The following is a 17,128-nucleotide window of genomic DNA, read 5'->3' as shown; positions in this document are numbered from 1 at the left end:
GGACGGAAGAGTCCCAGATTCGATTCTTGGTTGTGGGCTCATCCCCAGTAGGGAATGTGCAAGAGGCAGCTGATCAATGACTCTCTCTCTTCGATGTTTCTAACTCTCTATCTCCCTTCCTCTGTAAAAAAAATCAATAAAATATATATTTAAAAATAAATAAATAAATAAAAAAGTATTTGTTTTACTGACTGCTGCCTGTCTGCTATATTTAATATATACTATCTTATGCTAGACTCAAAAATGGATATTGAGAATTATAAGCATTTTATATTTGTTTTACATTCCTGCACACAGTTAAATATGCTTTTAACTATTTATTAATGACTAGTAAAATTATCATCACAAAATAATAGAAAGCAGCCTGCAAAAACAAAAATCATTAACAGTATCACATTTGTGTTTAATTATCATAGAACCTATATGCTATAAAATGATTTTTACTAATTAAATTAGGCAGGAGACTTTCTATCCCTTTTTTTTATTTATTTACTTACTAAAAACTATCTACTTTTTAAAATAATACACTTTGCAAAAAACTAAATAAAATGATACACTTTGGAAAGACAACTAAATTCCACAATGCCAAATATGAAAAATTTAATATCATAACTGAGAAATTAAACGAGAAGTGAATTAAACCTCATTATAACAAAAATCAGAAAATATGTTAACCTACATTTCATTGCATTTTTTAAAATATATTTTATTGGTTTTTTACAGAGAGGAAAGAAGAGGGTTAGAGTTAGAAACATTGATGGGAGAGAAACATTGATTCAGCTGCCTCTTGCACACTCCCTTCTGGGGATGTGCCCGCAACTAAGGTACATGCCCTTGACCGTAATCGAACCTGGGATCCTTGAGTCCGCAGGCCGACGCTCTATCCACTGAGTAAAACCGGCTCATTGCATTTTCATTAGTTACCACCATTCAACAGAATATGGTATTAGTTAATGGTATGAAAACTTGAATATTGACTTCAAGACTGAGTCAATCTTTGAAACCTATCCTCAAAAGAAGAAAGTATATGATTAGCTGTATAGCTCTTCCCAATTACCAGTGAAGTTGGTAAAACAACAATGGCTAGTTAATGGCCAGGAGTACTATCTTTTGATACAGAATACAAAGTTATAAAAATTGCTAAAAAAAAAAATTATAGCTCTGGCCAGGCAGCTTACAGCATCATCCTGATACACCAAGGTTGCAGATTTAATTCCTAGTCAAGGCACATACAAGAATCACTCTATGAATGCATAAGTGAAATAACATAAAGATGCCTGTCTGTCTCTGTCTCTTTGTCTCTCTCTACAAGCAATTTTAAAATGTCTTTTTTGTTTGCTTTTTATTGACTTCAGAAAGGTCGTGAGAGGGAGAGATAGAAACATCAAGGATGAGAGAGAATCCTTGATCGCCTGCCTCCTTTACACCCCACACTGCGGCGAGCCCACATCCTAGGCATGCTCCCTGACCAAGAATTGAACCATGATCTCTGGTTCACAGGTCGATGCTCAACCACTGAGCCACACCAGCCTGGCTAAAAGACATCTTAAAAATAAAAACTTCTAAAAATTATAAATTAATCTAACACACCCTTCTATGTACATTTATTACGCTAATATAAGCATTAGAGTCTAAATGACAAAGATAGAGAAACCCAACCTCTTTCATTAGACATAGCACTTTTGCTCTCATGAAACCACAATCTCTCACTCTCTTTAACTTACCTTTCTTCATCCAAAATTATAGAACCATCTTCTGCCACCTTTACTCGGGGAACCAGCAATGGGCCATCATCTATTTCTTCTTCCAGTTCTTCATTATCTTCAACATCAGGAGTACTCTTATCTTCTTGCCTATCAAAGGTAAACAAAGGTTGATTCATATATCCATGAGAAGTGTTTTTGACTACTATGGACCTCTAAAATAAATTATTGCAAATTCAACCTTCTAGCAATTACCAATTTCCCCTATAACTTACGAAAATACTATGTGTTACCCTACCTGGTAGCTAGAGTTGGTTAGAGTTGTCCTTGATATGCCAAATATATAGGTTTAATACCCAGTCAGGTTACATACAGGAATCAACCAATAAATGCATAAATAAGTGGAAAAACAAATCCATGTCTCTATTCCCTCCCTTCTCTCTCTCTCTCTCATCAACCAATCAATAAATAAAATACTATATTTTGTTAATGACATGGTTTTAAGATTTTCTCAAATTTCATCTAGTAGCATTTAATAAGAACCTTACCCTCTTTGAAAATAAAGAGAAATAGCCCTATCCAGTTTGGCTCAATGGATAGAGCATCGGTCTGCGGACTGAAGGGTCCCAGGTTCAACTCCAGTCAAGGACATATACCTTGGTTGCAGGCACATCCCCAATAGGAAGTGTGCAGGAGGCAGCTGATCGAGGATTCTCTCTCACTATTGTTTCTAACTCCCTATCCTCTCCCTTCCTCTCTAAAAATTAATAAAATACATTTTCTTAAAAAGAAAAGAGAAATAAATGCTCCTTTTCTATCTCAAAAGCGTATCAGACAGAGTAAAACATGTACGTATTTTAGAAGTAACTAAAATAACCCTTATATTTATATAGCATTAGTTCTCAAATCATTTTATTAATTCTCAGAAAAACATTTAGGGCAGTGGAAGGGCAAACTCATTAGTCAACAGAGCCAAATATCAACAGTACAATGATTGAAATTTCTTTTGAGAGCCAAGTTTTTTAAACTTAAACTATATAAGTAGGTACACTGTTATTAACTTAATTAGGGTACTCCTAAGCTGGCCTTTGCTAAAAACTCACGGGGCCAAAGAGCCACATGTGGCTCATAAGCCACAGTTTTCCCACCAGTGATTTAGGGGTATTTTCATAGTCATTTGAAGCTTGAAGAAAACAAGTAACTTTTGGTCTAGATTTTACATAAACATTACTATATGTGTAGGCTACACCAAGAAGCCAAACACAATTTTCTGAATATGACTCCAAATCCATTATACCTTCCATTTAATTACATTGTCTCCTTAAAGTATTACTAAAGCAAACATACCTATAAATCTATAAAAACATAACACATTTGTAAAGCTTGAGAGTTCTGCTTTAAAATAATGTGGATTCTAAGCAAAACAGTAATTATTTAATAAGCCTTTAAGTATCAACCAAAAAACCCCAATGTTTGTGCTAATTTTCCACAATCCCCCCACCATGAATTACAAGGCTACAATAACTTCCTAAGGGTCTCTTACAGGGCTTTCTTTTTGGTAAACTAAAATGGCAGTGCAATGTGGAAGGCAACAGGTAGTTTAAACAAAAAAAGACTCGTTAGTGACATCAAAACTATCGTACATCCATTGCAGGATGGCATACACAGAACGCTAAAAAAAGAAAACAAAAGGGAAAGTAAGAAGGAAGAAAAAAGGAAAAGAGGGGTAAAGGAAAGGAAAAAGAAAAATGCTATATACATGTTTGCTTGAATAAACATAGATTAGATTTAGAACAATACATTAAAAAATTGGTAACATGCTGCCTCTGGGGAAACTGGAGGGCTGAAAAACAGAATTGGAGACTTTTCTCAATATATCTTTGTTCCTTCTGAATTTTGTAGCATCCTATCTAATAAAGAGGGAATGTGCTAATTGACCATCACCCTCTCGTAGAGGGCAGCACCCACAGCCAATAATGAGGGAATATGCTAATTGTCTGCCATGCCCTCAAAGATGTCGGTGCCCAGTCCCCTCAGCCCCCCAGCTGCCCAGGGAGCAAGCAGGCCTCAAATGGCAGCTGCCCAGATGCACAGGGTGGCCCAAAGGACGACTAAACAACTGAACAAGCAGTCTGCGTGGGCAACCAGGCCGGCTGGAGAGGGAGGTTAGTGGGGGGCAATCAGGCCAGCAAAGGGGGGAGGCAGTTCATGAACAGGGCCACTAATATGAATATATTATTTTAAAGCAAAACAAAACCCCTTATAATTCTAAAAGCTTTAATGTAAATCATAACATTGGCCATATATATATGTAATACACAAATAGCTTGGGGCTTTCCTACTGATTAAAATCAAACTAACTTTATTCTTATCAGCAATTCTACTTAAAAATTGCTATCACATGTAATCTGACTATAAAAAGAGGTTATCACTTGATTTCTTTCTTTTTTTTTTTTTTTTAATGTGTCCATGCCAGAATATATTTGAAAAGAATAAGATGAGATGCTTACTCTCTTGTCTGAACAGGTGTCAATGACTTTTCAGTTTTCTTTTCTTGCTCCAGTGAGGAACTATTAAACAAAAATAACAGAATATTTCTTAATAAATAATTAATTTACATCTTATCAATTCTATCTGTAGGCAAGAATTATTTTAGCTTGCATTTTTTTAATAACATAGCATACACTAGTATTAATGATGGTGTGTCCCGACAGTCAATACAAAAAGCCGAGTAGAAATGATTTGTTAGGCCCTAGGTAGGGAACTCTCTTACCCTCTAATTCCTCAGGGAAGACAGGCTCCCAATCCAAAAACATGAAGCCATCTAGTGGCTTATCAAACCATTCAAAACCTAGGTTTCTGGCCTTACCTTCAACTAGGCCAGTGACTTTCAACCTTTGTCATCTCATGGCACACATAAACTAATTATTAAAATCTGTGGCACATCAAAAAATATATTTTTTTGCCAAACTGATAAAAAGAAAATAGGTATCATTTTGATTTATTCACACCAGACAGTTATTATTGTGTTGGCTGTTGTCATTTTTTATTTAATAATCTCAGTGCCCTTGACTAAATAGTCAGGTATTGCATGTTTTAAGAATTCTTGCAGCACACCAGTTGAAAATAAATGGACCTAGTAAATCTAAATACGCTATACTAAAAATATGCCACTATTCTTACATCTACCAGTTAAACCATCAAATGCACAAAAATGAGATTTATCATAATCTGGCCTCCTCAGGCTAACTTTGATTAAAGAAGCTTTGTTCTTTGAGGATTTCTTAATCAAATGCTACTTCATTTAATAAATAGGTCACTCCTTCAGATCAGGTTATAGTGTACAAGAAATAGAAACTGCAATCATGATTACAGAAAAGCTACTTAGTTTTACTACATCTTAATAATGTAACACAGGAAACTTATTTTTAATCTCAGAGGTAAAGGAATCATTTACCACCAAGAAAGCAGTTACTTAAAATACCACTAATTTTTGTTGCAAAGTTCTATTTAAAAGGACATCATATTTGCTATAAATTTTGTCAACATGCTTTTGGAAAACATGAAACTGTACTCTATAGATGATAAAGAAAGTAAGACAAAAACAAAGTTTACTCACGTCATTGGATTGCTATCTGGCAGGTAATATATGAAGTCTCTCATAGTCATTTTTGAACGATCTGGTGGTCTCTGACTTTCATTTATGGCATATTTGTTTTTCCACTGTTTCTAGATACAGAGGGAGGGGATGAAGGGAGGTAGGAAGAAAGGGAGAGAGGGAGATAGAAGGAGATGGAGGGAGATGAAGGGAAATGGAGAAAGAGAGATATCCACTTTTATTTTTAAATATAGAAGAATTTCAAATGTACTATATTCAAGTATACAGTCCACTATTGCATTAATTGCAAATGCTTGAAAATTACTCCTACCATAATTATGCACAATTTTAGGGAAAATTTTATAAACTGAACATTAAGAAGTTGTTGCATATTAAGGAATTTTAAAAACTAAAGTGACTCAGAATGGATAAACGCCCAATGTATAAAATCCTGCTTACTGGTGCCTTCTAACTATAATAATTTACTGAGAATTTATAAATACATAGCTTTTGCTTACCCTGCAGTGAATTCTATGTATTTTATAAAATTCTTGAAGCAAATGTTTAATTTTTAATTACCCAAAATAAATCTAAGCACATTCTATAAAATAGAACATTTTTCAGGCTTAAGTTTTAGAGGATAGAGATTCAAATGTGTAACATAAAAAAAATAATAATCTCTCTGAGATTGTATACTCTGGTGTAAAAGAGTGATTCTGAGATAACAAATATAAAGCACCAAGCTAAGTGCATTCCTCTTAAAAAAAAAAACAGATAATGCTATAATTAAAAGCTGACATTTGTTAAGTTCTTATTTGCTAAACACTAATCTAAATGAGTTTTATATGTATTAATGCACTTAATCTCCACAATTCTTCAGTTAGGTAGATACTATCATTAGTCTATTTTACAGATGAGGAGATACATTTAGAAAGATAAATGAAATTGCCTAAAGTCATACAGTCAATAAGGGATGAATCTAATGTTCAAACCTTTAGTGACTAACCCCAGAGCTTGTATGCTTCACTGCTGTTACATTGCCCTCTTAGAAAAATAAACTTGAAGATTAAAAAGGACATGGACTCTACTATATACATACATGAATGTTTTTCCCATTTATAATTTTCCATATTGTCAGTTTAGAAATATTACCAATCATTTTTGCTCAACTATACTGGCCTTAAATCAAATGAATGTAACTCATGTCATCTAGACATCCTCATAAAAATCTGATTAAAAGTTATAAGTATGCCCAGCTGGTGTAGCTCAGTAGGCTGAGCATACCCCATACATCAAAAGGTGGCTGTTTCAATTCCCTATCAAGACACATGCCTGGATTGCAGCTTAATTCCCAGGAGGAGATGTGTAGGAGGCAGCCAACTGATGTTTCTCTCTCCTTTGTATCCCTCCCTTCTTCTTTCTCTAAAAATCAATTAAAATAAAAATTAAAACACACACACACAGTCCAGCCAGTGTTGCTCAGTGATTGAGTGAACTCATGAGCCAGGATATGGCAGTTGATTCCCCATCAGGGAACAGTCCCTGGCTTCAGGCTCAATCCCCAATAGGGGATTGATAACTCTCTCATCATTGATGTTCTATTTCCCTCTGCCTTCCTCTCTCAGAAGTAAATAAAAACACATTTAAAAAAACAACCAAGTGCCCTGACCAGTTTGGCTCAGTGGATAGAGCCAATCTCAGTGGCCTGTAGATTGAAGGGTCCCAGGTTTGATTCTGGTCAAGGGCATGTACCTTGGTTGCGAGCACATTCCCAGTAAGGGGTGTGCAGAAAGCAGCTGATCAATGATTTCTCTCTCATTGATGTTTCTAACTCTCTTTACCTCTCCCTTCCGCTCTGTGGGAAAAAAAATCAATAAATTGTTTTTAAGTTATAAATATGTTATATGTGTATCTGTGTGTATACTGAAGCTTCTATTTGTAGCCTTCATCAAAAAACATCAAAATATAGATAAATAAAACATATAAAATTAGTATAATGGGGAAAAAAGCTTAAATCCATAGTGCTTAATCATTCTGTTAAGAAAAGAGGAAGGGAGAAGAGATCAACCAGAGAATGTATATAAGCATAACCAAAGAACATAGACAATGGGGGTTGGGGTGGACGCTGGGGCTGGGATGGCAGCAGGCTGGGAGAGGAAAAGGGTCAGGTCATATGTAATACTTTCAACAATAACTAAAATTAAAAAGTATTTCAGGAAGAAAAAAAAAGAAGAGAGAGAAAAGGGGATACTCTGTTAACATAAAAGATATTATTTAGTTTTGTTCCCCTATAAAATGCTACAAATGATTATTTTCCTCCAAATCATATCTAACTGACATAAAAACTGAAATCTGGCAGGCAACAGTCAAAATTCTGATTTTCCTCTCTTACCTTCTCTTTTCTTAATTCTTCTTTTAACATTTCTCTCAGTTTCTGGGCTTTATATATTCGGTATCTGTCGGAGTAAGGCTGTTTCTCTTTTGTTGGTTTTGGCTGTGGCTGTGGATCTTCTTGATTAACTGTAGATAAGGGATGAGGCACTGAAGGAACATTGACACTAGGCTTAACCAGAGGAGGAGTACTTGATATTCGCTTTCTTCTCTGTGAAACAGTAGAGGAAGATTTACTGGATTCTTCAACATCATTCTTACCATCAGTCTTTTCATTACTGTTGAAATTCAAAAAGAAATAAAAAGGGTATCATGGATCTTTTTAAATATTTTAGTTTTAAAAACTAATTTGGGTCAGGCAGGTGCTACTCAGTGATTGAGTGTTGACCTATAAACCAGGAGGGCATGGTTCGATTCCAGGTCAGGGCATACACCCGGGTAGCAAGCTTGATCCCCGATAGGGGGCGTGCAGGAGTCAGCCAGTCAATGATTATCTCTCATCATTGATGTTTCTATCCCTCTCCCTCTCTGAAAGCAATAAAAATATTTTTTAAACTAATTTGGAAAAATTCAAAACAGTAAAATCTCATTATTTAAAAAAAAAAAATCATTGACTTGAGATGTATGTTTGTTATGACAGATGTTGGAATAAAAATTTTTAGCAAATCATTTTAACAGATATGTAAATTCTAAGTCCCTAAGCACATTACAGCATATAATTTTATGTTCATCCTGGGCCCCTAAAAACACACACACACACACACACACACACAAAAAAAAAAAACCCACAAACACAAAAACCTAACTTACAAAAACAAAGTTTAGTTAACCTAGTTTAAATCATCAGATAACAAAGTTATCTTTTTTTTAAGTTAAGCTTATAATCCACACTGACATCCATCTAAATTGATCTAAATTTTGACATTTTACTTTATCAATCTGAGATCAGTTAAACCAAATATACACATCAATCCTTTGAAATATCTGAACTGCAGTTTTTGAAGATACACACTTAGCTACGTTAATCAAACAAAATTCTGTTTGAGAAAGAAATCATTTGTCTTTTTTCAGGCACAACTCTTTTATACAGCTATCAAATGCTTCACTCCAAAAAATGTGCTCAGTAACTCCAAATTAGATAAAATAGATACAGTTCACAGTGGAAATAACTATTTCAGGAATGGATAGAAAGCAAGGTAAGTCAAGAAGGGGAGGAAGATTGGTAGCCTGGCCAGTGAGGCTCAATGGTTGAGCATCAACCTATGAATCAAGAGGTGGCTAGCTCAATTCCTGATCAGGGCACAGGCCCAAGGTTGCAGGCTCGATTCCCAGCATGGGGCGTACAGGAGGCAGCCACTCGATGATGATTCTCTCTCATCAATGTTCTTCTTTTTTTTTTTTAATTAAAATTTTACTCATTTCAGAGAGAGGAAGTGAGAAAGAGAGATAGAAACATCAGTGATGAGAATCATCAATCAGCTGCCTCCTGTATGTCTTCAGACTGAAAGTGTCAGCCTTCAGACTGAAAGGTCCCAGGTTTGATTCCAGTCAAGGGCATGTACCTTGGTTGCAGGCACATCCCCGGTGGAGGTGTGCAGGAGGCAGCTGATCAATGATTCTCTCTCATTGATGTTTCCAGCTCTCTATCCCTCTCTTCCTCTCTGTGAGAAATCAATAAAATATATTTTAAATAAAAAAATTTAAAATAAAATAGTTTAAAAATAAATAAGTAAATAAATAGCCCAGACGGCATGGCTCAGTGGTTGAGCCTCTACCTATGAACCAGGAGGTCAGGGTTCAATTCCCCCATCACAGATCACCAGTATTGGGTGTGCAGGAAGCAGCCTATCTATGATTCTCTCATCATTGATGTTTCTCTCTCTCTCTCTCCCTTTCTCCCTCTCCCTCTCCCTCTCCCTCTCCCTTCCTCTCTGAAACCAATAAAAATACATTTAACAAAATAAACTAAACCCTATATAACAAAAGCCTAATATGCAAATTGAATGACTGGGAGTTTGACTGTCTGCTATGATGTGCCCTGACCACCAGGGGGCGACGTGGAACATGCTGAGCGTCTGAGACGCAGTGATGGCAGCAGGTGGCAGTGGAGGCACTGGGGGTCCAATGAGCCCAGATGAGAGCAGGACCAATGAGGGATGGTGGAGCAGATGAGTGGGTAGTGTGGTCAAGTCGGGTGGGAGGAGGGGCGTGGGTGACCCCAATAGTCCTGCTGATCGCCCAGCAGATGGCAACCAGCAGCAATGGCGGGGAGGGGGTCAGCGGCCCCCCCCCCCCCCCCCCCCCCGGGCCACTGCCCATCTCCCAGGCGATGAGGGAGCTGGGGAGAGGGGGAGGGAGGGGACCCAGTCCCTACTGATCGCCCCACAGGTGGGATGGTCAAGCAGATAAGGGGGCAGTGCCAGGCCAAGGCAGGATGCCAGGATGCCAGGACGGCTGCGAAGCTGGAGGCGACAGCTGGGGCCTGATTCCAGCAGGCCACACCAAGGGAACCCACCCATGTATGATTTCATGCACAAGGCCTCTAGTAAATAAAAAAATAAAAAATAAATTTAAATAATAAATATCTTGGCCCTGGCCAGGTAGCTCAATTGATCAGAGCATCCTCCAGATAAGGCAAAGTTGCCCAAGCCAAGGTTGTGGGTTCAATCCCCAGCCAGGGCACATACAAGAAGCAACCAATGAATGCAATAAAAACGTGAAACAACAAATTGATGTTTCTTTCTCTCTCCCTCCCACTCTCTCTAAAAGTCAATAAATATAAATAAAAATGTTTTTAAAAATGTTTTAAACTACTTATCCCTGTAAAAGTACTCCGGAAGAATTAAAACTACGGCAATCCAAATTCTCTAATGAATTTGGATTCACGTGTGGCTTATTCACTTCCAGATTGTTACACCTGGATTACACCCACAACCACTTGAATACATGGTTCTCTCCCCCAGAATCTATACCCTCCGGCCTCAACTGTAAAACTTAGTTCAAGCGAGGGAGTAACTCCCACTGTAAAGTTCACCCTCTCGGCTGACAGGCCCGGGGACGAAAACGCTCCCCTTTTCCAGCACCTACCTGCTCCGAGGAGCCTCTTCCGGCGGCTTTGCCCGCCCGGAATCCGCCGGGGGCACATCTGTGATCTCCGCTGGCTTCGGGTCACCGGACGCTGCCGGCTCCGGCGGCCGGGGAGCCTCCCGTCCCCGCTGGGGATTGGCGGCGGCGGAGCTCCTGGCGCCCACACCAGGCCTGACATTCGGCTTCACGCTAAGGCGTGCCCGGCGGAACATGGCGGAGCCAGGGGGCCCGGGGAGGCGGCCCACGGCCGCTCTTAGCCCCGAGCCCCGGCCGCTGCGCGAGACGGTGAGGAACGACGCCCTCCCACCAAGCCACGAGCCGGCCCAGCAGGCAGCTACCGGAGATTCGCGCCCCCGCCGCCTCCGGATGCCTCCCGCCGCCGCCTCTTCCTCATGACCCTGCTACAGTCAGAGGTGGGTTCCCCCCTAGACCTAGCTCCCCGCCCTTGGAAGGCGCCTAAGCTGATTGCGTCATCAGCAAGCGCTGCGCGATGACGTAAGACGCCCGGAACCATGGTAACTGTCAAACTACAAAGTCCAGGTTACTGGTGAACCAGAAATAGAGGCGCCAGGCTGTGCGCTCTGCCCCCTCCAGGCGTCCTGAGAAATTGTTGAAAAGAAGGGGAAGAGCTAGTCAACCCCTCAGCCCCAGATTGTATGGGAACTACTAAAACCGCTGGCCGGTTTTCTTTTTAGAGGGTCCTGTAGAGCAGGGACTGTTTATGAACACATCCTCAGGCTTAGAAACTCTAAATTGAGATCATAGATTAGAAATTCAGAGGTGAAGCAACTGATAATAGTTACCTTTTAGGGGAGAAACTGAGTTTCAGGGAAATATGTTGTGGAAGAGCATTCATTGTATGTGCTTGTGGACTTTTTAATGTGAAAGAGTTCCCTGTTCTGGCCTCGGCGGGCGGGGCGGTGGGCGGGGGCAGAGGCGTGGCCCAGCGGAAGGCGGGGCCAGCGGGGGCGGGGCCCAGCGGGGCGGGGCCCAGCGGAGGGCGGGCTGGCCCCGCCTTCCAGACCCGCTGAGGGGAGACGTCCGCTGATCGCGCGCGGAAGCCTGTGCTTTTCCGAGTCGCTCTCTTCCGGGCTCGGAGCGGTGGTCGGCATGGCCCGTGAGTGTGCGGACAGGTTGGGGAGGCGGCAGGGAAGCCAACGGGTCACCCAGGCGCGGGTGGCGGGGAGCCAGGGGCTGGCGGGGAATCCCTTGTCTTCAGACCGCCGAGAGGGATGGTGGGTTCCGATGGGGCCTGAACAGGGGCCTGCCCCTCAGGTGCGGATTACACAGGAAAGAACCCCTCCCGGGGGCGGGCTGTGTGAGACGGCCGCTCCGGAGGGGTCCGGCTCTGGAGGTGGTGTATAGCTGGCACTTGACATCATCGGGCCTAATCAACACCCGGCGCTCCGCCCGAGTCTCCGCCCTCGTTCTTTTGTTTAGCTCTCACCGGTCAAGTTTCACAAGCTTCTGGCTTAGGAGTTGGCTTGTGCGGTGTGTGGTCTCTGTATCTAGCTTTCTCGCTCCACCCGCACCCCGCAGAAGCCAGAACTTACTTTGGAATACTAACCAATGGATAGCCGATTGGAATGGAATGCCGCTTTTAAGAGTTCTTGCATTTGCAGCCAGTGAACACCTTGATTGGTATAATACTCTTAAAGATCTTCAGTATTTACCTTTACGCTTCCTGCTGTAGTCAGAACTGAGACCACCACTCAGTGCTGTACTTTTGCTGTCTCATCTATTGAAAAGCAAACTTCAGCCCTGACCGGTTTGGCTCAGTGGATGGAGCGTCGGCCTTCAGACTCAAGGTTCCCAGGTTCCATTTCAGTCCAGGGCATGCATGTACCTTAGGGGAGTGTTTTTCAACCTTTTTTGGGCAAAGGCACACTTGTTTTATGAAAAAAATCACGAGGCACACCACCATTGGAAAATGTTAAAAAATTTAACTCTGTGCCTATATTGACTATATATAAAGTACAATAATTCTCTTGAATAGGAATCAAATAAACACAAAGAAAGTATTTTATAATTACTTTATTATGAAATATTAAGTAAACAAAACTGAAAAATTATAAAATTCTTGTCTTGTCTGCACCTCCGGCACACCAGGCAACATCTCAACAGCGGTTGAAAAACGCTGCCTTAGGGGGTGTGCAGGAAGCAGCTGATTGATGTTCCTTTCTCATCAGTTTCTAACTCTACCCCACTCCCTTCCTCTCCGTAAAAACAATCAATAAAATATATATTTTTAGAAAGCAAACTTCAGATGCACCTCAATAAGAGCCTTAAACTGAAATTAATAATTAATTGTTTTTCTTTGTAGGTGGAAATCAACGAGAACTTGCCCGCCAGAAAAACATGAAGAAATCCCAGGAAATTAGCAAGGGAAAAAGAAAAGAGGATAGCTTGACTGCCTCTCAGAGAAAACAGAGGTCAGTGATGCTAATGTAATTCTGAAGTCACTGAAGTTTTCAGTGTGGAGAATGGAATGCATTTTTAAAATTCTTGGTAGGACTAGGCCTAACCTGCAGAAAGGGATAACAGTTGAATATTTGTTGTGCCCGGCATAATAAAACTATATGGATAGTTATCCCAACCCATGGATGAAGAATTTAAAGTTCTTAAGCTATAGTTTGTTTTGCAGAGAGCCTCACGCAACTCCACCACACCATTAGCACTTCATTTAGCAAAATTGTCATTTAATATACGGAATAGGTTATATACAGAACACAAGTGAGAACGTATTCGGCTTTTCTGTAACAACTTACAGCCTTTTCTCCCATTATAGAGACTCTGAGATCATGCAACAAAAGCAGAAAGCAGCTAATGAGAAGAAGTCTATGCAGACAAGAGAAAAATGATGACTGACAATTTGGAAAACCTGGGTGCTACTGCCAACTAGGTGTATTTTATAAGCTCTATGATCAAGATTTTGTAGAGTGAACAGTCATTACATATGTAATATCTTTATAAAAACTTTTAAACTTTATCTTTCAGTCTGACTTAGTATAATGTTTCAGGATCTTTCTTCAAAAAATAAAACACTAACCATGCATGTGACATGTTGGTGAACATTTTTTTATCAGCAGTGAGCACATACATAACTAATTAGAGGTAATGTAATCAGATAATAGAAGCTCTTATATAAATCTACAGTCTTTCCCTTAAAAATTTGTTAAGGTAGGTCTTTAAAGTCAACATTATTACATAATAGAATTTCAGATGCATTCATCTAATTTTGCTTTTTAATCAACTGGTTTGCTTAAAAATCTCTAGAATTTTTACCCAGAGCAATAAGCCATGAGTTCAGAGAACTTTTTATGCTTTCAGCCATATCTTTTATTTGCTTTCTTTTAATGAATGATTTTCGTATTTAAAATAGCCCACGTAGTGGAATACCTTTGGACTTTTTAAAAAGTTAAACAATTCTTACAAATCTGGGGAAAACTACAGTTCCAAAAGAACCTAAATATTAGCATAAAGAAGATCTCTGGGTTATAATAAATCATTGAGACATATCCAAACTGAATGTTACTCATTTTATGGATAAATTAACTGTTAAAATACAGGATTTGATTTTTTACCTTCAATATCACCAGACATTTCTTATAGATAGAAAAGAGGGGGGAAATTAAGGGTAACTGCTGAACTATATTGGCACTTTATATTGTTAATCCTCATCAGAAGATATTTTTTCCATTGATTTTTAGAAAGGGTGGAAGGAAGGAGGAGAGACAGAGAGGAACATTGATGTGAGACAGACACATTGATTGGTTTCCTGCTGTATAGGCCCCAACCAGAGGGCCGGGGATGGAACCTGCAATCTACGAACATGCGTTTGGCCTACAATGGATCCTATGTCTGTAGGCCAACATTCTATCTACTGAGCCAAACCGGGTAGGATTATATTGACAATTTAGTTTCTTTTCATGTAGCATATTTAAACAAAGTAATTAAAATATCTAAACCTCTAATAGGGAAACTGGTTGTTTACAAAATATTAAGGGGAAAATACAGATGAATAATTGTAACAAGCCAGCAAAGTTAATTCATGTACTAACTTTAGATATTTCTTTGAGTTGTTACCAAAGAAAGACAATTATTTAGATGTAGTACCAACTTTACAATGTAAATTGAAAATTGCCAAAATCCATGAAACACCCTTATAAACATTAAAAATACTTTGTTACATCATCCTTAATAGGAGGTAGTGCATTATTATTAGAACCTTCGTAAGTCCTGCTGAAAATACGAGGTAGCAGCTGCTACTTCCCAAGGTGATATACTGAGGTCAGTTACATCAATTACTTGATTCCTTTCGAATGACTTTTCTGTTAGTGGCAGAGTAAGAAATTATTACCCACTTATCAAACGAGGCCGTTTTTGAAAATGGGCTAAAAGGAACTATTGATTTATAGCCTTGTTTTTCTAACTTTAAATATATATATATATTGCTCTTTTTCCTCATATTTTTATAGATGGGAAGAGTTTACCCATTCTGGAAAATGACAATATATTTTTGCGTTATATTTTCAAGTTCCACCTAGTAAAGAGAGCTTTTTTGTTTAAGTCAGATGTACTACTGTTATTTGTTTTGAGTATACAATAGGTTTCAAAACTACTGAATTTTTTAAAAAAAGAATATCCCCATAGTGTTATATATAAAATTATGGCCTTAAATATATGCAATTTTCACTTGTCAATCATACCTCAATAAAACGGGGAGGGAAGACATATCCCTAAAGTGAAAACCTAACAGACAATCAGATGATGATTTGTATATTTTACAATTTGTGTAATGGTGTTTTTTTATATTTTATTTATTTTTTTACAGAGAGGAAGGGAGAGGGATAGAGTTAGAAACATCAATGAGAGAGAAACATCAATCAGCTGCCCCCTGCACACCACACACTGGGGATGTGCCCACAAGCAAGGTATGTGTCCCCGACCAGAATCGAACCTGGGACCCCTCAGTCTACAGGCCGATGCTCCATCCACCGAGCTAAACTGGTTTCGGCTGTGTAACAGTTTTAACAGGGAGAGCAACTAAGCAGGGAGTATGTCAACTTCTTTTGGTAAATTCCTAATTGCCTTTGGTGATGAAGATCTATAAACATCAAAATTCAATTAAAATTTAATTACTTTTATGATTGTCATGGTTTTTCACTAAGTTAAAACTGAAAAAGAATATTTATTAAACTGCCTCTTACTGCTTCACCTGCTAAAGAAGTACTTGCTTTATAATAATCCATATTGAAAGATGTTATCTTTTCAGATGGCCAAGTCATGAAAATGTCAGTGAAATAAGAATGACTTACAGATTGCTCAAATGCCCTTTCTTATTTTTTTAAGTATATTTTATTGATTTTTTTTTACAGAGAGGAAGGGAGAGTGATAGAGAGTTAGAAACACAGATGAGAGAGAAACATAGATCAGCTGCCTCCTGCACACCTCCTATAGGAATGTAGCTCAACCAAAGTACATGTCCTTGCCCGGAATCACACCTGGGACCCTTCAGTCCACAGGCCCACACTCTATCCACTGAGCCAAGCTGGTGAGGGCTGTACATACTTAATTCAGGCTTTCCATGACTACTTTGCTTCTTGAAAACAAAACCTTTTACAAAGCCCTCATTATACACATTAAACATTCACAGACAACTTGTTATTAAATTAAGATTTAATTTTTTTTTGCTTTTATTTTTTAATTTAAATTTTTTATTGTTAAAAGTATTACATTGTGCTACACCAGCACAGCCAACGGTTCAGCGAGCCTGAGGGAGAGCCTGCGAAGGATGAAGAAAAGACAAAGAGCTGACACTGGTTTGGCCGAGAGGATAAAGCATCAGCCTGTGGACTGAAGAGTCCCAGGTTCGATCCAGTCAAGGGCATGTGCCTTGGTTGCAGGCACAACCCCAGTAGGGGGTGTGCAGGAGGCAGCTGGTTGATGTTTCTCTCTCATGGATGTTTCTAACTATACCTCTCCCTTCTTCTCTGTAAAAAATCAATAAAATATATATAAAATACAAAGAGAATAAGCTTTGTTTAGGTGGACCTTCTGTGCCTGGCTGAGACCACAGAACAGATCCAGCTCATGCTTTATTTTATAGGTAAACAAGGTAGTGGTCACCATAGTTACAATATTCCTGAGAGTTTCACTTGGTTTTGGTTTTGTTTTTGCTGCACCTCCCACAGCCCATTAGCTACCTAGGCAGGATCTAGGGATCTAGGGAGCGTCATAAAGTCAAGCTTAATTATGCTGTGCCCTCTCGGCTGGGACTTTTTGGCTTTGCCAGCAGGTCAGTCTGAGGCTTTACCCTATAATCGCTCCCTACATTACATATGTCTCC

The 17,128-nt window shown here is 39.3% G+C and overlaps 2 protein-coding genes across 15 annotated transcripts in view; one reads left to right on the top strand and one right to left on the bottom strand.

Moving 5' to 3' along the window:
• BDP1 (B double prime 1, subunit of RNA polymerase III transcription initiation factor IIIB) overlaps positions 1-11,228 on the bottom strand; it is a 72,432-nt gene extending 61,204 nt beyond the window's left edge. For 13 of the 14 annotated variants that reach the window (XR_004983167.2, XM_036411140.2, XM_036411149.2 and 10 more), the window contains exons 1-5: positions 10,780-11,228; positions 7,694-7,970; positions 5,323-5,432; positions 4,214-4,273; positions 1,725-1,853 (exon numbers count right to left, since the gene is read on the bottom strand). Coding sequence is in view for 13 of the 14 variants with exons in the window: in XM_036411140.2 (XP_036267033.1) it covers positions 1,725-1,853; positions 4,214-4,273; positions 5,323-5,432; positions 7,694-7,970; positions 10,780-10,991 (788 nt within the window). In the remaining variant the exon portion in view is untranslated. The remainder of the gene's footprint in view (positions 1-1,724; positions 1,854-4,213; positions 4,274-5,322; positions 5,433-7,693; positions 7,971-10,779) is intronic. The other variant, XM_036411141.2, reaches the window with a different exon arrangement.
• A 515-nt stretch (positions 11,229-11,743) lies between these two features.
• SERF1A (small EDRK-rich factor 1A) lies at positions 11,744-13,768 on the top strand. Its single transcript, XM_036411164.2, has 3 exons — positions 11,744-11,896; positions 13,103-13,211; positions 13,568-13,768. Exons 1-3 carry the CDS (start codon positions 11,890-11,892, stop codon positions 13,638-13,640), a joined length of 189 nt encoding a protein of 62 aa, XP_036267057.1. The 5' UTR covers positions 11,744-11,889; the 3' UTR covers positions 13,641-13,768.
• Positions 13,769-17,128: the final 3,360 nt, after the last annotated feature.

Source organism: Pipistrellus kuhlii, unplaced genomic scaffold (genome assembly GCF_014108245.1).
Source record: "Pipistrellus kuhlii isolate mPipKuh1 unplaced genomic scaffold, mPipKuh1.p scaffold_m20_p_4, whole genome shotgun sequence".
Lineage (NCBI taxonomy): Eukaryota > Metazoa > Chordata > Mammalia > Chiroptera > Vespertilionidae > Pipistrellus > Pipistrellus kuhlii.
This window is presented reverse-complemented; position numbering and strand designations above follow the sequence as displayed.